The sequence below is a fragment of the Anolis carolinensis genome, chromosome 1 (genome assembly GCF_035594765.1).
Source record: "Anolis carolinensis isolate JA03-04 chromosome 1, rAnoCar3.1.pri, whole genome shotgun sequence".
Taxonomy (NCBI): Eukaryota; Metazoa; Chordata; class Lepidosauria; order Squamata; family Dactyloidae; genus Anolis; species Anolis carolinensis.
The window spans coordinates 363,904,920-363,929,124 of record NC_085841.1 but is presented as its reverse complement, the minus strand read 5'-3'; the positions used below and the strand labels follow the sequence as shown (position 1 = coordinate 363,929,124).

The 24,205-nt window shown below is 41.3% G+C and overlaps 1 protein-coding gene across 1 annotated transcript in view; it reads left to right on the top strand.

The window, feature by feature from the left end:
* abhd12b (abhydrolase domain containing 12B) overlaps nt 1-24,205 on the top strand; it is a 55,035-nt gene that overhangs the window by 21,876 nt on the left and 8,954 nt on the right. The window contains exons 3-10 of the mRNA XM_062968699.1: nt 379-481; nt 5,240-5,359; nt 9,924-9,954; nt 10,095-10,140; nt 11,465-11,594; nt 12,121-12,158; nt 13,774-13,856; nt 20,428-20,510. Coding sequence (XP_062824769.1) covers nt 379-481; nt 5,240-5,359; nt 9,924-9,954; nt 10,095-10,140; nt 11,465-11,594; nt 12,121-12,158; nt 13,774-13,856; nt 20,428-20,510 — 634 coding nt within the window. The remainder of the gene's footprint in view (nt 1-378; nt 482-5,239; nt 5,360-9,923; nt 9,955-10,094; nt 10,141-11,464; nt 11,595-12,120; nt 12,159-13,773; nt 13,857-20,427; nt 20,511-24,205) is intronic.

The window sequence follows — 24,205 nt, the reverse complement described above, 5'->3', positions numbered from 1 at the left end:
TCAGGGAATGCTCACGCCGAACTCCACAGATAAGATAAACAACATTCCTCAGTCCGGAGAAAGTTCCAACCCTCAAAGGCAGGAAATCAAGCCTGATAGGTCATAGCAATCACAACAGGCTGTCAGTCAAAACTAGCCTTCTGTTAACTATTTCATTACTGAAAAATACACACTCTTGCTCATCAGCAGTAAACACTTGATTTACATTTCATACAAATACAACCATACTCCAACATGGATGGCCATCTATCATGGACACTTTGATGGTGATGGTAAAAGGGGCTTGAACTGGATGACACTTGTAGTTCCTTCCAACTCTAGGATGCTATAAGTGTGTGCAATAATGACATTTAATCAGAAACAAACCTCCTTTTTCAGTGAGTTATCCCTTTTGGGTGGACTTCCAGAAGCCTGAAGCATATTTGAACCACACGAGAAACTTCTATCTAAACTCTGAACCAGGGATCACTGTCGGCATCTGGTGAGTTACCCTGTACCAGCCGTTTTGTTTCCTTCCTTTGGTGTAACAACACAACAACAATTCCCAGGTGGTCGTGTACTGACAAAATAACAAGGTGGCCTTGTTGATTTTCATCCTGTATCATTCCCACCCCATTATTTCTCCCAGATCCCTACAATTTAAGGGAACTTACTCTGTTAGTGTTTTATATATGTTTGCATGATGCAATGTTCCACTCATGCTTTTGTAGTTATGATTTTTGTGTTAGGGAAAACTACCCAAAAACAGTAGAGCATTCAAAAATATGCAAAAACAGCATACCCTGTTTCCTCGAAAATAAGACAGTGTCTTACATTAATTTTTGATCCCAAAGAGGTGCTAGGTCTTATTTTCAGGGGATGTCTTATTTCACCACAAAGAAGAATTCACATTTATGGTTGAATTTTTAAAAAAATGAAAATGTATTATCTACTGTACAGTAGTTGTCATCACAAACCAGCATAACCAAACTGTGAATCCTTTCAAGAATTTCTATATCATATTTTATTGCTATACTGTTTTTAAATTACTGTTTTAAATTTCTGTTTGTATGTAAATTTATGTTGTTGTTTTGCTTGTCCCTGTGTAAGCTGCCCTGAGTCCCTTCTGGGACATGGAGGTGGGATACAAGAATAAAGTTATTATATTATTATTATTATTATTATTATTTCTTATTACTACCTTTATTTCCATGTACAACAATCTATGGCATGTACATTTACTGATCTTGCATGCTTCCAAACAAAAACTTTGCTAGGTCTTACTTTTGGGGGAGACCTTATATTTAGCAATTCAGCAAAACCTCTACTAGGTCTTATTTTCTGGGGATGTCTTATTTTCAGGGAAACAGGGTACTTATAGTTGGGCATTCAGCTCACAGCAAGCAGAGCAAGAAGTTCCATGTGGCTGTAAGGATTTTAGAGCTTAGAAGGCAAATATCCAGAGTTCTGTCTTTAAAATCACAAAAGGTTTATTTACAAAAATTATAACTGCATTTCATAATACAATAGTAAAGAACTGGTTCCTAGCTACTTTGAAACTAGGATTTCAAAGAGAGGGAAAATCACCACTCACTACATCTCTCCTGACACACAAGCAGAGCGAGATCTCAATACTCAAAGCACATCCTCAGCCTATTCTAAGCTAACTAACTACTCCTCATTGAGGACTGCAGACTCGGGCAGTGTGAGGTTGAACATTCATTATATACTTGATGCAAACCTAACTTCTGGGTTTCATTCTCCTCATGCTTAATCACTGTGACTGTGACCCAGCACTTAAAAATACTTAAAGTAACCCAGCATTTTATCTTCAAAATACGGTAGGTTAATATATTTGAAAACTCCAACAGGAAGGACCCTAAAAGTAACCAATACAGTAGAGTTTCACTTATCCAACACTCGCTTATCCAACATTCTGGATTATCCAACGCATTTTTGTAGTCAATGTTTTCAATATATCATGATGTTTTCGTGCTAAATTCGTAAATACAGTAATTACAACATAGTATTACTGCGTTTTTAACTACTTTTTCTGTCCAATTTGTTGTACAGCATGATGTTTTGGTGCTGAATTTGTAACATCATAACCTAATTTGATGTTTAATAGGTTTTTTCTTGATCTCTCCTTATTATCCAACATATTCGCTTACCCAACGTTCTGCCGGCCCGTTTATGTTGGATAAGTGAGACTCTACTGTACATCTTTTTTACATTTGTTTATAAAACATTACAAATGTAAGAATTCTCCCCTCCTCAAACAAACGCCATTACCAAACTACCCATCTCACAACCTCTGAGGATGCCTGCCATAGATGTGGGCGAAACGTCAGGAGAGAATACTTCATGAACATGGTCAAACAGCCCGAAAGACGTACAACAACCCTGTGATCCCGACCATGAAAGCATTCGACAACACATTTACCCATCTTGCTTCTATCTAATTATGTTCCAGCTTCTGTTAAAGATGGATAAATATATTTGAAACTTATAACCACGAATAATAATGATACCAACAATTTAACCATTTTAACTATAGTTCAGTTTCTTATAATATCATCTTTTTGTTGTAGCTCAGCAAGTGGTTGAGGATTTTTCTGATTTCTCTGACATTTCAAAGTATGAAGGATTTGATGGGTTTCAAAGTGAAGAGTCTGTCAGTGTTAGGAGAGAATTACAGGCAGATGAGGCCAGTGTTTTGGATTCCTATACTCCTTCCTGGGGAAAGTGAAAGTCCCAGGTCTCTTGAGAAACGGTCTTTGGCTGATGTGAAGTTTTCCCGAGAAGTCAGATTAGGTTTGAGAACAGAGGGAGTGAAAAATAGACACTCTGAGAGAATTTGGGATAAGATCTTGAAGCCCAGTTCAGCATGATCTCATGGCTTCTTCAACAGGCTTAAATTAAGTGGTGTTGGCTTCATGCCTCTCAGAGGAGACAACATTGCCATATGGGATGGCTCTCCTGTCTCTGCTCTCAAGTTCACGATTCAAGTATTCTCAAGTTTACTGTTCTGGTCCATGCTTTTGTTTCCTTGAAGGGTTTACCTTGGAAAGGTCCTTGCTTTCTTGTTTATTGATTTGTGTTTGAAGTACTGCTGTGGATTTTGCTTCTCTTGATTGTATGTACTTTGGCATTTTTGGATTACTGCTATTTTGTATAGTTTATTGCAGGGGTCCCCAAACTAAGGCCCGGGGTCCGGATGCGGCCCATCGAAGCCATTTATCCGGCCCCCACGGCACAAGGGCAGAAGTGGGTTGGGCTAAATGACCCAAGGGGTCTCTTCTCTTACAACCCTTATTATTATTATTATTATTATTATTATTATTATTATTATTATTATTATTTGAAACACAACAAGATGAGTCCACAGCAGACACTCTGCTGGCTGTCGTATTGGATCACACGTCGGACACTTCCCGTGTCTAGGACTGTGTGATGTATCGGCGAATAATGCTTGCAGGTCCCAGTCAGGTGGCCTTCTGTAGCTGGCAGGTGGGGATTGTGTCAGTGCCGATTGTGTTTAAGTGCAGGCCAAGGCCTTTAGGCACTGCACCCATTGTGCCGATCACCACTGGGACCACCTTGACTGGCTTGTGCCAGAGTCTTTGTAATTCGATCTTTAAATCCTCATATTGTGTCAGCTTTTCCAGTTGTTTCTCCTCAATCTTGCTGTCACCTGGTATTGCAACATTGGCAATCCATACTTTGTTTTTTAACACGATTGTGAGGTCAGGAGTATTGTGTTCCAAAACCCTGTATTATTATTATTATTATTATTATTATTATTATTATTATTATTATTAACATTGAGGCTGGGTGGCCATCTGTCAGGGATGCTTTGCTTGTGCTTTTGGTGCACAGAGGCAGAAGGGGGTTGGACTAAATGGCCCAAGGGGTCTCTTCCAACCTTCTTTATTATTATTATTATTATTGACACAACGATGTTGTATGACACAGCAAACAAGATAGACATGCTGGATTTCGTTTCACAAAACCACAAGTCGAACACTTCCCAAGTGTCTAGGACTGTGTGATGTATTTTCGGATGATGCGTGCAGATCCCAGCAGGGTGGCCTTTTGCAGTTGGCAGATCATAATTTTGTCAATGTCTATTGTTTCCAAATGCCGGCTGAGATCTTTTGGCACGGCACCCAATGTGCCCATCACCACCGGGACCACCTGCACTGGTTTCTGCCAGAGTCTTTGAAGTTCAATCTTGAGGTCCTGATAGCGGCTGAGTTTTTCCTGTTGTTTTTCATCAATGCGACTGTCACCTGGAATGGCGACATCAATTATCCAAACCTTGTTCTTTTCCACAACTGTGATATCTGGTGTGTTGTGTTCCAGAACTTTGTCAGTCTGGATTCGGAAGTCCCACAGTATCTTTGCGTGTTCATTTTCCACGACCTTTGCTGGTTTGTGATCCCACCAGTTCTTTGCTGCTGGCAGGTGGTACTTGATGCATAAGTTCCAATGGATCATTTGGGCCACACAGTTATGCCTCTGTTTGTAGTCTGTCTGTGCAATTTTCTTACAGCAGCTGAGGAGATGATCAATGGTTTCATCAGCTTCCTTGCACAGTCTGCATTTTGGGTCATCAGCTGATTTTTCAATCTTGGCCTTAATTGCATTTGTTCTGATGTCTTGCTCCTGGGCTGCAAGGATCAGGCCTTCTGTCTCCTTGTTATTATTATTATTATTATTATTATTATTATTATTATTATTATTATCATTGAATCTGGGTGGCCATCTGTGCTTTGCTTGTGCTTTCGGTGCACAAAGGCAGAAGGGCATTGGACTCAATGGCCCAAAGGGTCTCTTCCAACCCTTTCCCCCTTTCCCTTGCTTTCTTCAATAAATATTTTTTAGATAGAACTACTGGACTCTGATGTGGTGCTGCGTGAAAAGGTGTTTTCAGTGCTAGAGTGCAACACTTTTCTTAATTTCCTCAGTATTCCTCCCATATGCTTGTATATCATAATAAGGACATTTTGTTCCTAAGTAATATATTACTGCTTTCCCTCTCTACTTTCAATGTTCATATTCTACCAGCTCGCTCCAGCCCTGCATGAAAAAAAAAATTATTCTACCAAAATGTTTCATTTTAATTGTTTTTTTTAATAGAGGCAATAATTCCCATGCAATTATTTGCTCTGGACTGAGAACAGCGTGTCTCATTTTGATCATCAGTGGAAATCGGGGTGAAATGGGCATGTCTGGATCCTTTTGTTTCTTCCCTTAGGCACGCTTTGCCTGACAATCGGCGCAAGGAATCTGAAGGGAAGAGCGATCTCTGGTATGAAGAGGCTCTCGCAGATGATAATCCCATCATCATTTATCTCCATGGCAATGGGGGAAACAGGTGAGAAGACTGTGCAGAACAGGCATGGGCAAACTTCAGCCCTCCAGGTGTTTTGGACTTCAACTCCCACCATTCCTAACAGCCTACCGGCTGTTAGGAATGGTGGGAGTTGAAGTCCAAAACACCTGGAGGAATGGCCCAAGTTTGTCCATGCCTGCTGTAGATGCACCCATTGTGTTGTTGGTTCTTTGTGTGCCTTCAAGAGGTGCTTCACAATAGCTCCTTTTTGTCCTAGTGTGAGGTCCCGTCCTGGGCCATTCAGGGCTCTTCAGCATGTTTATCAATGACTTGGATGATGGAATAGACTGAGAGTTTATTTCTTAAGTTTTGCAGGTGATACCAAATTGAGAGGAAGAGCTAATACCCCAGAGGACAAGATCAGAATCCAAAATGCCTTTAACAGATTGGAGAGCTAGGCCAAACTAACCCAATTAATGTTGACAGAAGAAGTGTACGGCACTGCACTTAGGCAATGAAAATGAAATGCAGAGATATAGGACGGGTGACACCTGGCTTGACAGCAACCAGTGTAAAAGGGATGTAGATGAGGTCCTAGGACAGGGGTCTTCAAACTTTTAAAGTGGAGGGCCGATTCAAAGTCCCTCAGGCTGTTAGGGGGCCGGACTATGATGAAATAGTCCAAAATTAGGATTGTTGTTGTTGTGTAACTTCAAGTTATTTCAGACTTAGGTGAACCCTAAGTCTAAAGTTTAGAACAGAGGCCAAGTAAATCACCTTGGAGGGCCACATCTGGCCCATGGGCCTTAGTTTGGGGACCCCAATCTAGGCAATCTCATAAGACCATAGGTAAGGAAAGAGACCTCCAAAGGCCATTTAGACAATCTCATAAAACCATAGGTAAGGAAAGGGACCTTCAAAGGCCATCTAGACAGTCTCATAGGACCATAGGTAAGGAAAGTGACCTCCAAAGGCCATCTAGATGGTCTCATAAGGCCGTAGCTAAGCAAAGAGACCTTTAAAGACCATCTAGACAATCTCATAAGACCATAGGTAAGCAAAGAGACCTCCAAAGACCATCTAGATGGTCTCATAAGGCCATAGCTAAGCAAAGAGATTTTCAAAGACTATCTAGACCAGGGGTCCCCAAACTAAGGCCCGGGGGCCGGATGCAGCCCTCCAAGGTCATTTACCTGGCCCCATCCTAAACTTTAGACTTAAGGTTGACCTAAGTCTACTTGGTCTTTGGAGGTCTCTTTGCTTACCTATGGTCTTACGAGATCATCTAGATGGTCTTTGAATGTCTCTTTGCTTAGCTACGGCCTTATGAGACCATCTAGATGGCTTTTGGAAGTCACTTTCCTTACCTAGGGTCCTATGAGACCATCTAGATGGCCTTTGAGGGTCCCTTTCCTTACCTATGGTTTTATGAGATTGTCTAGATGGTCTTTGGGGGGCCCTTTCCTTACCTATAGTCCTATGAAACCATCTAGATGGCTTTTGAGGGTCCCTTTCCTTACCTATGGTCTTATGAGACCATCTAGATGGTCTTTGGAGGTCTCTTTGCTTACATATGGTCTTATGAGATTATCTAGATCAGGGGTCACCAAACTAAGGCCCATGGGCCGAATGCAGCTCTCCAAGGTCATTTACCTGGCCTTTTAGGTTGACCTAAGTCTGAAATGACTTGAAGGCACACAAAAACAATCCTAATTTTTGACTATTTCATCATAGTCCGGCCCCCCAACAGTCTGAGGGACTGTGATCCGGCCCTCCACTTAAAAAGTTTGAGGACCCCTGATCTAGACGATCTCATAAGATCATAGGTAAGCAAAAAGACCTCCAAAGACCAGGTAGACTTAGGTCAAGCCTAAGTCTAAAGTTTAGGACAGGGGCCAGGTAAATGACCTTGGAGGGCCGGATCCGGCCCCCGGGCCTTAGTTTGGGGACCCCTGTCCTAGGATCTCATCGCACTAGAGCTTGGATCCACTTTAAATCTACTTTAGGGAGCGGCCTTTAAAAAACTCAGCCAAACAGGTCCGGGCCTCACCAAACTACAAACCCCAGAGTTTCTACAGGAGGCAGAAACCAGATTTAAACGGGATCCATGCTCTGGTGTGAGGAGGCAGTAGAAGTCTTAGTAAACCACAAGCTGAACATGAGTCAACAGTGTGATGCAGCAGCTAACCTAACCCATGTGGTTCTCAAGCTGTGCTTCCCCAGGTGTTTTGGCCTACAACTCCCAGAAATCCCAGCCAGTTTACCAGCTGTGAGGATTTCTGGGAATTGAAGTCCAAAACATCTGGGGACCCCAGATTGAGAACCACTGCTTTAGACTGAGAGCCGCCCTAAGTCACAAATGACTTGAAGACACACAGCAGCAACAACAATTTTCAATAACTTGACTCTCTCACCAGACACTTCCCATTGAAATACTGATCAATTTATGTTGGTTGGAATAATTCTTCATTTTAAATATTGTCTTATTCTTTCGGAGGTTTTTTTGCACTTCAAATAAGATATGTGCTTATATATTATTATATACAGGAATTATATAATAATAATAATAATAATAATAATAATAATAATAATAATAATAATAATAATGCATTCTCCAATTGCTCAGGAATTGTGCAAGGCCAGGAAGAGGCCTCGACCTGATTGCTAGTCCCGATTTAAGCAGAATGGTTGGTTAAGTCAACCCCAATGGAATGATTTATTTAGTAAAGGTAAAGGTTTTCCCTTGACGTTAAGTCCAGTCGTGTCCGATTGTGAAGGTTGGTGCTCATCTCCATTTCTAAGCTGAAGAGCCGGCATTGTCCGTAGACACCTCCAAGGTCATGTGGCCGGTATGACTGCATGGAGCATTATTCCCTTCCGGAGTAGTATCTATTGATCTACTCACATTTGCATGTTTTCAGACTGCTAGGTTGGCAAAAGCTGGGGCTAACGGCGGTATTCGAACCTGCAACCTTTTGGTCCGCAAGTTCAGCAGCTCAGAGCTTTAACATGCTGTGCCACTGGGGGCCCCTTATATATTCTATATAGAGATACATTTACCAATGGATTACTTCAATTCATAGACTCATCCTAATGTTGGAAGAGGTCATCAACAAAATACAAATCAATAGTGTGACTACATCATATATACAGTAATTGGATTATATATAAGATGTGGTATTATATTATTATTATTATTATTATTATTAATATAAGAATTCATTCATGGTTTTTTTTTTTTCAAACAAAAGCCTCCCAACAGTCAGAGGGACTCTCTGCTTAAAATGTTTGAGGACTCCTGGTCTAGATCAAGCAGTTCGAATTAGAGCCAGTTCAGCTATCCAAACTCGCCCTGAAACTCCAGAACTGTCAGGACCCAGGCTGCAGAGCACCAATAACCATGCACAGAGACCAGAATCTATCTAATATCTTTATTAAAGGAATATATAAAGTCAATAAAAACAAGTGAAGAATATAGTTCAGAAGTAGACCTTTCAGGAAAGGTCAAATATAGTCCAGGAAATCAATGTCCAATATGAGATATTAAAGTCCAAAGTTATAATCCAATAACCGAAACACACACTTTGCCGAGCAAAGTGTGGGGAAATGACAGGGTCCTTTAGTCCAATGGAGCTTGGCAACAAGGCTGGAGAGCAAACTAGATTCTTGACCAGGCTTGATTCAAGGCAACAAGAAGCAAGAAACATGAATGGGGTCCGTGGCGAAATCTGTGGCAAGGTCCGGGGAACAAGACAGGGCTGGAACGAGAACAAGGTCCTGGAAACAAGGATCAGGAGTAGCGTAGTCCACACACGATCTCACTCCCGAAGCTGACGAATTGACTCCGCAAGGATCTCCTTGCGGGTAAACACCTATATAGGATCTTGCTTTCCCGCCAAGGAACACTTTCCCTGGGGAACAAGAAGTGAAACCCATACTATGTCCAGATGCATGACTCCTTAAGATTTCCCAAGGGAAACAGGCTTAATCAGCTAATTGTCTGGCAGCGATCCTGGCGCTTCGGCGCTTCGCCTCCCTAGCGCCTCTATCTCTATTATAATTATCCCGGCGAGAGAACGGGGGAGATTTCTGCCCAAGGCTTGTTTGGCTGACTTCTGGAGGGCAAACATCCTGCAGGTGCAAGGGCTCCAATTCTGGCTGAAACGGTGGGAAACCCAAGTTTTCCTCTTCGTCTACCACAATAGTACTTGGAACGGGACTACATGGCCCATGAGTCATCACACGAGCATTCCTCAACTTTGCAAAATGCCTGATAAGACCCAATTGGGTTAACCCAATTTGACCTGTGTTATGTACCGCAGGCATCTTCTGGACCAAAATAACAACTTCTGATCCAAACTGGGGGTTTGAGCCAGTCAACAAGTTCTAACTCTGCTTCCTCAGAGACAAGCCTTTGTCTCCATCTAAAGAAGTAGGTGCATCTGCACTGTAGAATCAATGCAGTTTGACAGCACTTCAACTTTTGTGCCCCAGTGCTAGGGAATCCTAGGAGCCCATGTATTCAGCACCGATTTTCGCAATGCAATACTACTTCTGTTTTTTAATGCATCTGCTAATCCCACTCATCTCTGAATTCCTTTTGCAGAGCAACAAGCCACAGAGTCCTTTTCACAAAGGTAGGTGTGCTAAAATTGTGTAATCCGAACTGGCAGTTAAATATCAGCTAGTAACTTGCATTTGCTTTTTAGGCCACCTTTAAATACTAAAAGCTTTGCCCATTTGAAAGGAAACTAATCCAAACTCCCTTCTTCAACAGATCATGAGTGATAATGGCTTCCATGTGCTGGCTGTTGACTACAGAGGTAAGTGGGGCTGGAAAAATAAAGTCTCTAGAAGATCCAACCTTTAGCCATTCCTATTGGGAATGATGGGAGCTGTAGTCTGACACATCTTCTCAGGAAGGCCTATCAGAGATTTTGAATTCTGTGACTGGTATTGCTAGAAGTTTAGGAGTGTTGTTATTTTTATTCTCTGTTCCCTGTATTGTAATATGTATTTTTAAAATTAAAAATACTGGTACATTTTAATACAGTAGAGTCTCATTTATCCAACATAAATGGGCCGGCAGAACATTGGATAAGCGGAAATGTTGGATAATAAGGAGGGATTAAGGAAAAGCCTATTAAATGTCAAATTACATTATGATTTTACAAATTTTCTTGCCAAGATTTGTTCAGAAGAGGTTTTCCAGGCTGAGATAGTCACCCCATGGGTTTCATGGCCAAGCGGGGAATCAAACCATGGTCTCTAGAGTTTTAGATTTCCATCAATCTTTTTTTTTCTTTTTTCGAAAAATAGCATATCTTGTTTACTCACAAACATCTTTTATTAATTCACCGTACAGGCACATCACTTATTGAAGTTCAGTTACAGATAAGATGTAGCTTCTCTGTGTTGAGTACACAGGGTATCATTCTTAATCAATAGTCCATAGTCAATAATAATAATAATAATAATAATAATAATAATAATAACAACAACAACTTTATTTTTATACCCCGCCCCATCTCCCCGAAGGGACTCGGGGCAGCTTACATGGGGCCTTGCCCAATACAACAATATAATAACAACAACAAAACAATAAAACAAATATCCCAACAATAAAAACATCAGCATCAATAAAACAGTAATTAAAATCAACATACAGCATAAAATGTTAAAAACAAGAGACTAATACACAGATCTAGGCCAAAGTGCAGAATATTCCAAAATGGGGAGAGGTAGTTTACTTTTCCCCAGAGAGTTGTTTCTCCAAAAATGCAGATTTCTGCCCATAGAAAACTCAGATTTGGAGCCAGACTTGAGATCTGGAAACTCCAGTGGTTGGTGTATATTTTGTAGTTGATGTTTTCAACTACAAAATTGAAATAGGGCCTGGGCTGTGGCGCAGGCTGGTGAGCAGCCAGCTGCAACAAATCACTCTGACTGAGAGGTCATGAGTTCGAGGCCGGCTCGGAGCCTATGTTTGTCTTGTCTTTGTTCTGTGTTAAAAGCATTGAATGTTTGCCTTATATGTGTAATGTGATCCGCCCTGAGTCCCCTTCGGGGTGAGAAGGGCGGAATATAAATACTGTAAATAAATAAATAATTAATAAATATGTGATTTTTTTTTTTTTGACCTTGCAGGCTATGCCGACTCCACTGGCCATCCGAGCGAGAACGGGTTCACGAAGGACATCCTCTGCATTTACGACTGGGTCAAAGCACGAAGCGGGAACAGCACCGTAATCTTCTGGGGACACTCTCTCGGTACCGGGTGCGCTTGGCCTTGGGAGCTTGTTGTTGTCCAGATATATTTAGATCAGGCCTGGGCCAACTTGGGCCCTCCAGGTGTTTTGGACTTCAACTCCCACAATTCCGAACAGCCGGCAGGCTGTTCGGAATTGTGGGAGTTGAAGTCCAAAACACCTGGAGGGCCCAAGTTGGCCCAGGCCTGATCTAAATGCTATTTTTTTTCACAAAGTGTATTTTACTGCTGTTGGGAGAATCTAACCTAGCCCGGGGCTGTGGCGCAGAAGGGAGAGCAATGAGTCACTGACCAGGAGGTCATAAGTTCGAGGCCCGCTCGGAGCTATGTTTGTTTGTCTTTGTCCTGTGTTAAAAAGGCATTGAATGTTTGCCTAATATGTGTAGTGTGATCCGCCCTGAGTCCCCTTCGGGGTGAGAAGGGCGGAATATAAATGATGTAAATAAATAAATATATTAAATGATGTAAGTAAATAAATAAATGATGCAAGTAAATAAATAAATAAATAACCTCCTTATTTCTGATTTCCTTGCAGAATTGCGACCAATACGGCAAAGAAACTGCAAGAAATAGGTAACTGCAGATAAGAGTGGGAGAGGAAGGGTCCAACTTTCGAGTGTGTGCCATGGAGCTTGGGAGAGTTACTTTTTTGGATGGTAACTCCCAACATTGCAAGAGGATTCTGGGAGATACTGTCAAATAAAGTAGCTTTCCCAATCTCTTCTTGGACTGCATTGCCTATCGGCTTTAGGACCCACAACTAGTGATGACGCAGGATGGGTGCTGTAGTCTGAAGCCTGTGTGTCTCCTCCCCTTGGTTAGAAGGAAAAGGAAAGACCGGGCTGTGGCGCAGCTGGTTAGTAGCCAGCTGCAATAAATCTTTACTGACTGAGAGGTCATGAGTTTGAGGCCAGCCCGGGTTGTATTGAGCGTCCAACCATTAAATAGCCTAGCTCGTTATTGACCTAAGCAACCTGAAAGACAGTTGCATCTGTTGAGTAGGAAATTTAGGTACCGCTTTATGCGGGGAGGCTAATTTAACTAATTTACGACACCATAAAAAAAAACCTTCCAGCAGCGTGCGGAAGAATGAGGAAGTACTCCATCAAGGACTCGGTGTCACAGTGGATAATGAAGAATAGCTCCCCCTGTGGCCGGAATCAAACATATCCTCATGAAGCCAGAAGCTGGAAAATGTTAAAATTGCCTCTGTGTCAGTCTATATACATCGTATGTCTACTGACATTAAATGTTTGCCATGTACAGTAGAGTCTCACTTATCCAACATAAACGGGCCGGCAGAACATTGGATAAGCGAAAATGTTGGATAATAAGGAGGGATTAAGGAAAAGCCTATTAAACGTCAAATTACGTTATGATTTTACAAATTGAGCACCAAAAACATCATGTTTTACAATAAATCGACAGAAAAAGCAGTCCAAACCACAGTAACATTACGTAGTAATTACTATATTTATGAATTTAGCACCAAAACATTGCAATATATTGAAAACATTGACTACAAAAACATTGGTTGCTAACAAATTGACTACAAATAAAGATAGAATTGCATAAAATGAACTTACAGTAGCAACATTGACAGAAATTAAATCCATAAGTTCAATCCTTGCTGCCTAGAGAAACAGATGTGGATTGGGGTGGGAGGCAAACTGAGTTGGATAATCCAGAACGTTGGATAAGCGAATGTTGGATAAGTGAGACTCTACTGTATATGCATATTGTGATCGGCACTTAGAAGGGAAGAATATAAATACTGTAAAGAAATAAATAAAGATGCCAAAGCGAAGAGTTACAGAGATCTCAGGAAATCAGTGATTAATAGACTGAATGAGATTCAAGGTACCTGCGGAAGGATAGGTGTGAGAATTGCACCTGAAATATAATTTGCAGCAGAAGTCAGCAGAAGTTTTGTTTGGTTTTTTATTTATATTGGCCTTAAGGGCCCCAGTGATGTTCTCTTCCCTTTAATTTAAGACTGGGATTGAAAGTTGACTCAATGATCCCTCTGCTAGACCTGAACGTCTTGTTTTGCAGGTTCTTTCCTGCTTGCTTTTGCCTTTCGGCAGGGTGGGGATGGGAGCAGTTGGTCCAAAAGCTTCAGGAATGAGATTTCAAAAGCCTTCTCCTCCAAGTTTCACCCTCTCTGCTTCCATTTCCCACCCCACAGATGGAGTCGTAGTGGACGCCATCGTCCTGGAAGCTCCTTATACCAACATCAGAGACGCCGCAGCCAATATCCCCTTCACCAGAGTAAGTCCTCGTGTTCCAGAGGTATATGTTACGGGTTGTAGATGATGTTAAAAGGAAGTTCTAACATCTGCCTGTGAATCCAAAGTCACCCTCAGCTTTGTAGAACACGTAACAGGAACTTTACTAACTTCAAGAGATCAAACAGCGCAATCAATCTATCTGTCAAGACCCAGGCTGCAGAGCACCAATAACCATACACAGAGGCCAGAATCTATCTAATATCTTTATTAAGGAAATATGTAAAGTCAATAAAAATAAGTGTAGAATATAGTTCAGAAGAAGACCTTTCAGGAAAGGTCAATTATAGTCCAGGAAAACAATGTCCAATATAAAATATTAAGGTCCAAAGTTGTAATCCAGTAACCGAAACACTCACTTTGCCAAGCAAAGTGAGGGGAGATGACAAGGTCCTTTAGTCCATGAAACTTAAGCAAGGCTAGGAAGTAAACTTGATTCTTGGAACACAAGGCTTGATTCAAGGCAACAAGAAACGAGGAGCAAAAACAAGATCCGTGGTGAATTCGTGGCGAGATCCAGGAAGCAAAACAAGGTCCTGGAAGGCAAAAGCAAGGCTGGAAACGGGAACAAGAACTTGAACGCGGGAGCAGCGTAGTCCACACACAACCTACTCCCAGAGCTGACGAATTGACTCCGCAAGATTCCTACGTGGGCAAAACACCTAAGTAGGGTCTCGTTTTCCCGCCAGAGAACAATTCTCTGGGGAACCAGAACCAAAAGCCATTCTCTGAGTCCAGATGCATGACTCCCTAAAGATTCCCATGGGAAGCAGGCTTAATCAACCATTTGTTTGGCGGCGATTCTCAGGCTTCTGCGATTAGCCTGTTGAGCTCCCTTCTGTTGTTGATAATAATCACGGCGAGAAAAAGGGGGAGATTTTGGCTCAGGGCTTGTTTGGGCAACTTCTGGGAGGCAAATCTCCTGCAGGTGCAGGGGCTCCATCTCTGGCTGTGAAAGCTCCAATTCTGGCTGAAACGGTGGGAAACCTAAGTTTTCCTCTTCATCTGTCACAACAGCGCTAGGAACGGGACTACATGGCCCATGAGTCATCACACTATCTATATATATAAAAGGGTAATGAAATTTCGGCCTACAACAAAACTACACATCCCAGAAACACTAAACTTGGCAGCACAACCCCTCATCCATGCCTCTACGTTCATACAACAAAAAGAAAAGAAAAATAAGATCCTAATTAGAAGGAGAGCAATAATTGTTTTTATCCAGTGGCTGCCAGTTAGAAGGCTAACCTCCGCCCACTTGCTCTCCTAGCAACCCACTCAGCCCAGGGGACAGGCAGAGCTAGGCCTCACAGGCCTCTTCCCCACTGCCTATAAAAAACAGATTATCAGATTTGAACTGGATTATATGGCAGTGTAGACTCAAGGCCCTTCCACACAGCTATATAACCCATTTAGAATCTTATATTATCTGCTTTGAACTGGATTATCTTGACTCCACACTGCCATGTGATCCACTTCAGTGTACAGTCGGACACAACTCGACTTAATGTCAGGAGAAAACCTTTACCCTTTACCTTAACTACCACCAATTCCTCAATACTTTATTTCCCATACCACCATACTTCGCAACAGCAACGCGTGGCCGGGCACAGCTAGTCTATATATATAAAAGGGTAATGAAATTTCGGCCTAGGACAAAACAACAAAACTAAACACCCCACAACCTCGAAAACTGACAGCACAACCTCTCATCCACGCCTCTACATTCATACAACAAAAAGAAAAGAAAAATAAAGCCCTAATTAGAGGGAGAGGAATAATTGTTTTTATCCAATTGCTGCCAGTTAGAAGGCTAAGCTCTGCCCACTTGGTCTCCTAGCAACCCACTCAGCCCAGGGGACAGGCAGAAGTTCGAAAACATGCCAATGTGAGTAGATCAATAGGTACTGCTCCGGCAGAAAGGTAACGGCGCTCCATGCAGTCATGCCAGCTACATGACCTTGGAGGAGTCTACGGACAACGCCAACTCTTCGGCTTAGAAATGGAGATGAGCACCAATCCCCAGAGTCAGACACGACTGGACAATGAATTTAAAACACTGACTACAAAAACATTGACTACTAAAAGGCAGACTGTGTTGGATAATCCAGAACATTGGATAAGCAAATGTTGGATAAGTGAGACTTTACTCTACAGGGGAAAACCTTTACCCTTGACCTTAACTACCACCAATTCCTCAATACTTTATTTCCCATACCACCAGACTTCACCACAGCAACGCGTGGCCGGGCACAGCTAGTATATATACAAATGTAACGTGCGTAATTCCCATGGAGTAAACAACAAAACCACTAGACCAAATCACACCAAACTTGTCCACAAAAGGCACTGTCATCCAATCTATGTCTTTCAATTAAAATCCCCTAAAATTAGGTCAAAATTACAGAAAACCCCCTAAAACCAAAAATTACTAACCACACATGTGCAGGAGTCCCCCGGGAAACTTGGTGACATCAGCCAGGTGGGCAGGGCTTCAATTGCCATCGCACACCGAGGGCAAGGCTTCCTTCCCTTTCCTTAGAGTCGTTGTTGTTGTTGTTGTTGTTATTATTATTATTATTATTATTATTATTAGTGTTCCTGGTAACCATCATAGTGAACAAAACCTGGCAGCCACCATTTAAATAACTCTACAATCTGGACAGTAAATAAAGAACAACACTCTGAAAATAAGGGTATTCCAGACAGGAAGCAACCAGAGCCAGCTAACACCTCCCAATAAAGGATTCCCCCAGGGAGGAAACAACCACGCTTTGAAGCTGCAAGCCAATTCAGTGCTAATCAAGGCGGCTAATTACAACATTCATACTTGCTTCCACAAACAAAACCCTGCTTAGGACGACACCACAGCAACGTGTGGCCGGGCACAGCTAGTGATATATATAATAATCTCTCTGATTGCTTACAGAGAACAGTAGGCATAAATAATCCTTTTAAAGTCCATAAATAGGCCTCAGTGCCTTAGAAATAAAAAGGCCTCAGAGAGTCGGCAGCCATCTTCTCTCCTGGCTGTTTTCAGTCAGCATACACACACTCACTTTGAGGTAAACCTGCTCAAACCGGTTCCCCAGCAGCATGGCAGAGAACGTAACCAATCAGATTCCCAGCTCTTCGCAGGCTCAGCCAATCGGCTTCTTACACGTACTTTTCCAGTTAACCCATACATCATGGTGTCTTTACAAACCACAATAGTACTGATGACTTTTCGTCAACATGCATGACACCATGCAATGGATAGGCTGAATGGCCAACAATGGAAGCAGTGTTTGTGTCCTGCTTCTCTTTGTGACTGTATCTCTCTTTGTGATCCGGCGCGAGTGCTAAGATCTGCTGGAGAGACCCTTCTCTCGCTCCCACCTCCATCACAAGCACGGTTGGTGGGGACGAGGGAGAGGGCCTTCTCGGTGGTGGCTCCCCTCCTCTGTGTTGTGATTCAGTCTGATGATGAAGCGGGATTTGGGTTTATGCAGGCTGACCAAAGCAATGATGAAGAGAAAAATCTCGAAGGCTCTTGAATTGTCAGAGGGGCCACAGGCTAGCGAGGAAACAGAAACTGTTGATAAGGGTGATCTTTCCCAGGAGTTCGAACACCAACAAGTTCCAGGTGTTTCTGGCAATGACTCAGAGGAGTCTTCCTTAGATAGAGATACGAGGTTAAGGTTAATGGTCCATCGTCCCAGTCATTCTCTTAGAATCGCTAACAAATGCGTGGGAACTCAAGGACAGAGAAATGCTTTTTTGGCTTGTAAACATGGGTAAATACGGGAGAGACAGGGAAAGATTTCAGATGAAGCAATGTTGATTTTTGGAAGCACATCTCCTGCCTTGTCTAAGGATTCTCGTTTAGGTTCTTGCCTGGAATCTGTGTTTTAGATTTTATGCTGAAGTTCATGTTGCCTTGTTTTCAGGACTAATTTCCTATATCAGAGACTTGGGACTATATTCTGCAAATTGGTTTTACCTCTGGATTATAGCCTTTTTGACTGACTGCCTTTGTATTTGAATATTGCTTTTACTGACTGCCATTGCATTTGGATGTTTGCCTTCTTTATTGCTTTTTTGTTCAGACTTTGCTATCTTTTATCAATATACTGTTTAAACCTAGCCTGCTTTGGTAGAGTGTGTGTTAAGAGCAAGGTGAACCAGTGCTTAGGTGCAACACTCTGGAACTCTCTCCTCAGGCTGTTAGGAATTGTGGGAGTTGAAGTCCAAAAAACCTGGAGGGCCCGAGCTTGCCCGTACCTGCTCTGAACTTAATTCTGGCTTTTTGCCCAGTGCTGAAGGCAGAAAGGCATTGTTATCACTTGCATAAATACTGAATGGAATCAGGCCATTGATCTTGCTGAACCTGCAGATCTGAAATGGGATCACACGGGGTTGCACTGCTGTTGCTGGCACTTTTTGTGTTATTTGGCTCATTTGTTCATTCATACTTAATTTAATTTACATTCTTTTAATTGAGCTTTTACTTTTAATATATTTTAATCTTCCACCTCTGCTAAGATGAGTCTCACGTGTCAAAGAAGGGCCTCCTGCTTTGTTTTGCTTTGCTGGGAATTCCTCTCTGCCTCCAGCCTTTTAAATTTGACCTTGCATCATGGTGTGCCTTGGCTCACTTGCTCGAGATCTCAAAAGCACCTGGAGTCGGGTGCGCCAAATTAGCAACCAGTGAGAGAGAAAAAGAAGGATATTAATAATAATAATAATAATAATAATAATAATAAATTAATAATAATAAATAAATTGGCACACTGGGTGCCGTGCCAAAAGATCTCAGCCGGCATTTGGAAACAATAGACATTGACAAAATCACCATCTGCCAACTGCAAAAGGCCACCCTACTGGGATCTGCACGCATCATCCGAAAATACATCACACAGTCCTAGACACTTGGGAAGTGTTCGACTTGTGGTTTTGCGAAACGAAATCCAGCATATCTATCTTGTTTGCTGTGCCATACAACGTCGTTGTGTTGATGATAATAATAATAATAATTTGAATTTGACCTTGCGTAATGGCGTGCCTCAATTTGCTTGCTCAAGACCCTAAAAGCACCTAGAGTTGAGTGCACCAAGTTAACAACCAGTGAACTCATATAATATACATTTATATAAGAAGATTTATTATGTGTAGCTCCTGCGTGAAGGATAGAAAATTATAATACATACTTACATGTATCTTACTAATTTACTAACTAAAGAAATCAGCTTTAAGATATGCATATAGTTGGTTGTCATCAGTAGAAAAAATATGGTTTGAATTAGTTAATGGATAAAATTAGGAGATGGAATATTATGCAGAATTGGAAGAGAAGAAAAAAGGGACAATATAAGAAGATAAAAGAAATCAAGGCAGATCCTGGAAGTATACTGTATATACTCGAGTATAAGCCTAGTTTTTCAGCCCTTTTTTTAAGACTGAAAAAGCCCCCCTTGGCTTATACTTGGGTGAGGGTCTTGGTTGGCTTATATTTGGGTCAGCGTATACTCGAGAATATATGGTACATTTATTCTATTATTATTATTAATAATAATACATTTATTATTTCACTCTGATATTATTATTATTCAATTTATTATTTTACTCTATTTATTACATGTATTATTTTCCTGTATTTATTATTATTATTACATGTATTATTTTGCTCTATTATTATTAAAAGGATACATAAGCACATTTACATTGAAGAAGATGAGAATAATGATTTGATCAGAGTTGGACAGTCTTATCTTGAATTTGAGCTTTATGTAAATATTCAAAAACATTTAACCTACGGATGCCTCAATTAATGTAATTTTATTGGTATCTATTTTTATTTCTGAAATTTCCCACCCTCGGCTTATACTGGAGTCAATGTTTCCTCCGTTTTTTTGTGGTAAAATTAGGTGCCTCGGCTTATATTCGGGTCGGCTTATACTCGAGTATATACGGTAATCTGTTTCTCTTGTTAAAGAAGATATCATCGTTGGATTATTTTTTCTTTTACTTCATGTCCTCCCTATACTAAAGAATATGTATGATATTCCCTCCATGTTAGCTATTTTACTAACATGGCCCCATAACTCACATACTATATCCTTGGATGTTTCCCACTTTCCTTTCTTTTTTTTCCTCTTTTTTACTTGCTTATTTTCGTTATTTTTTTTCTCTTTTTTAAAAAAAACAAAATAAAATCTTATTTGCAAAAAAAAAAAAAAAAAAAAAAGCAACAACAACAACAACCTGGCAGCTTTTTGGGATTGCAACTTCCAGAATCCTCTAGGCCATGCTGGTTGGGGGATTCTGGGAGCAATAACCCTCAAAAGCACCATAAAAAGCCTCTGGTGCTTTGCCACCCATTCAGAGGAAATCAGTGGAAAGTGTTGTCAAGGCTATTGTGTATAAAGCCGTAATCCTTTCACTATTTCTATTGCAGGTACAATTTGGGGTGTTGGAAAGTATGGTTGCAATTGCTCTTTGGAGTTTCCATCAGAGGAAAATTGTCGGTTTTGTGTCTTCCGTAACATTTTTTTACCTTTCTTTCCCAACAGATCTACCGTATGTTTCCTGGTTTTGAATATTTTGTCTTGGACACAATGGCCAGAGCTGACATGTACTTTCAAAATGATAAAAAGTAAGCTCTTGTTTGCCTGCCTTCTTTCCTTGCCTGCCTGCCTATGTTTGCATCTATCTCCTATCTATCTATCTATCTATCTATCTATCTATCTATCTATCTATCTAACTACAGTAGAGTCTCACTTATCCAAGCTAAACGGGCCGGCAGAACCTTGGATGAGCAAATATCTTGAATAATAAGGAGGGATTAAGGAAAAGCCTATTAAACATCAAATTAGGTTATGATTTTACAATTAAGTACCAAAACATCATGTTATACAACACGTTTGACAGGAAAAAGTAGTTCAATATGCAGTCATGTTATGTTGTAATTACTGTATTTACGAATTTAGCACCAAAATCTTCTATATACAGTAGAGTCTCACTTATCCAACATAAACGGGCCGGCAGAACGTTGGATAAGTGAATACGTTGGATAACAAGGAGACATTAAGGAGAAGCCTATTAAACATCAAATTAGGTTATGATTTTACAAATTAAGCACCAAAAACATCATGTTATGCAACAAATTTGACAGAAAAAGCAGTTCAATATGCAGTAATGCTATGTAGTAATTACTGTATTTACGAATTTAGCACCAAAATATCATGATTAATTGAAAACATTGACTACAAAAATGCGTTGGATAATCCAGAACGTTGGATAAGCGAGTGTTGGATAAGTGAGACTCTACTGTATATAAAAGGATAGGATAATGGCGTTGCTCCACCGGGAAAAACAACAAAACTAAACGCCCCACAACCTAGAAAATTGACAACACAACCCCTCATCCACGTCTCTACGTTCTTACGCTCAACAAAGGATTCCCCCCCCCCCCTCAAACAGGGAAACACCCACTCTTTGAAGGTCCAAACCCATTCGGTACTCATCACTCTTTCATCTCAAAGCACAAAATAAAGAGCAACACTCTGAAAACAAAGGAATTCCATCCAGGAAACAATCAGGGCCACCTAACACCTCCCAACAAAGGATTCCCCCCCTCTAAGACACGGAACCACCTAAAAAAAGCCACAGCAACGCCTGGCCGGGCACAGCTAGTATCATGATATATTGAAAACATTGACTACAAAAATGCCTTGGATAATCCAGAATCTTGGATAAGCAAGTCTTGGATAAGTGAGGCTCTACTGTATCTGTTATAGATCAGCTGAGGATTTAGAGAGGTTTTGGGCATTCCTGTAGCACAAAATGATGGGCTCTCAAGTCTGGGAAATTCAGGTCTGGGAAATGATGTTTCTCTCTGTGAGAAAACTGGCTCAGAAAGTGCAGGGCCTCAGGCCAATCCGAGGAGTCAATAGTAGATAAGGAATCGAGTGAATAGCTGAGTGATAAGGAGGGTTCCCAGGAGAGTCCACCTGTAGCTATGGAGCTCAACAAAAGTCTTGGTTTACAAAATCAGAGCTGAAAATAGAGTATTACGTGGCAAAGTTAGGGAGAAAATTCACGGGAGATGTGATGCTTTCATGGGTGGCTATTAAACAACAAGTTATTTATTGTAAGGCAGTTCAGGCAACGCTGTGTTAGAGTGAGAAGCTAAGCCGGAGTTCTCTTGTTCAAGTCAAGCCTTGATTTTGGATTTCATATATCCTGGAAGTTTTCTATGTTTCTGTTCATGTATTCCTGCTCAAGTTTTACTAGTTATATCTTCCTGATTGTGGATTTATGCTGTATCTGTAATTCCTGGCTGTTCCTGGAGTTTGTCACCTTTGGAGTTTTATGAGACATTTAGATTACTGCTTGTTTTGCTAAATATTTTTGGATTATACAATAGAGTTCCAATTATCCAACTTCCGCTTATCCGATAATCCATATTATTCGACGCGCCAGCCGCATCTCGCCCCTCCCGGCAGGCACCTGGGGCTTGGAGTGGTCTGTTGCATGTTGCTGAGAAATAGCTGTTTTTTCTAGGCAGCAACACACAGCGGGCCTCTCCAAGCTGGGTGCCTGCCCAGAGACGAGACGTGGTTGATGCACACTTTTCCCTCCTGGCAAGCAACTGGCGCTTGGAGAGGCCCGGTGTGTGTTGCTGCCTAGAAAAACAGCTGTTTTTCTAGGCAGCAACGCACACCGGGCCTCTCCAAGCACCAGGTGCTTGCCAGGAGGGAAAAGTCTTGTCCCTCCTGGCAAGTACCCAGCACTGTCAGTGTTTTTTGGTGTTAGAGTGTGAAATGTTAAATTCAATTGTTGCTCTATGTGTTCCGGCAAGCTTTCCAGCAGCACAGGAGTTAATTACATGCCAGCCCTGATTGATTGCCTGCAGGGCCAATGGGTCAAGACTTCCGTTTCAACTGCGTGGACGGAACATTCGTCATGAACTGTGCAATGTTGGGAGGTGCCTGCTAGCACTGATAGCAGACTCCCGAACTGAGAGGACGTGCCATGCTTTGCCCTTGCCAGGGAACATGTGTCCTGATAGCGATGGTGTTTAGAGTTGTATATAGCTTGTAAATAAAACTATAGTACCGCTGGGATCAGCAGAAAATTTACGACTGAGCTGTCGTTTTTGTCGGTGCCACTTTTGCTGGATGCCTAAGTGGTCTGACTGGTGAGAAGAAGGTGAGAGACCTGGAACTGAGGCCTCCCTATTATCCAACAGTTTCGCTTATCTGACATTCTGCCCGCCCGTTTATGTCGGATAACTCAGACTCTACTGTATACTACCTTCCTTCCTTATTGCTGATTTTTATATGCTTTTAATGTTTTTACAATAAACTGTTTGGATATATTCCTGGAAACTTGTGTGGTGCAGTGGTCATAGGGGTTTCCAGGCCTGGAGTGCAACACTATCTATCCATCTTCCTTCTTTCGGTCTATGTATCTAGCCACTCATCCATTTATGTATGTATCTATCTGTCTGCCTGTCTGTCTGTCTCCCTTATAATTCCTCTCTCCCTACATCCATCCATCTATCCATCTGCCTGGCTAAGTATATATGTAGCTATTGTATGTATCATATTTATTTCTTACCTCTCATCACCCCAGGACCCATGTGGTGATTCATAATAATGAATAATGTTCAGTGAGTGGGTGTTATCTTTGGAAGACATGCATATATGATTATTTATGATGAGGATTATGTTTATTTATACCCCGCTTTGTCTCCCCAAAGGGGATGGAAACTGCATGCCTTCCAGCATTTCACAAATGAAAACTGGCCCAAGTATCCAAGCCATATTAAGGAGTGAACAATTTGGCAACGATTATAAAGGAGGAAGAACGAAAAAAGTTGGGAACAACTACCACCATTAACTTTTGCTAGATCTTACTGGGAAGGGGGAAAACATCTTGCTCCTCTTCTGCTGAATTAACCAAATTCAAACTACAGTAGAGTCTCACTTATCCAAGCCTCGCTTATCCAAGCCTCTGGATAATCCAAGCCATTTTTGTAGTCAATGTTTTCAATATATTGTGATATTTTGATGCTAAATACAGTAATTACAACATAACATTACTGCGTATTGAACTACTTTTTCTGTTGATTTGTTGATTCTGTTGTATAACATGATGTTTTGGTGCTAAATTTGTAAAATCATAACCTAATTGGATGTTTAATAGGCTTTTCCTTAATCCCTCCTTATTATCCAAGATATTCGCTTATCCAAGCTTCTGCTGGCCCGTTTAGCTTGGATAAGTGAGACTCTACTGTATCTTCAAACTTTAAATTCAGTTTGCAGAAGTTGAAATAAGCGAAGG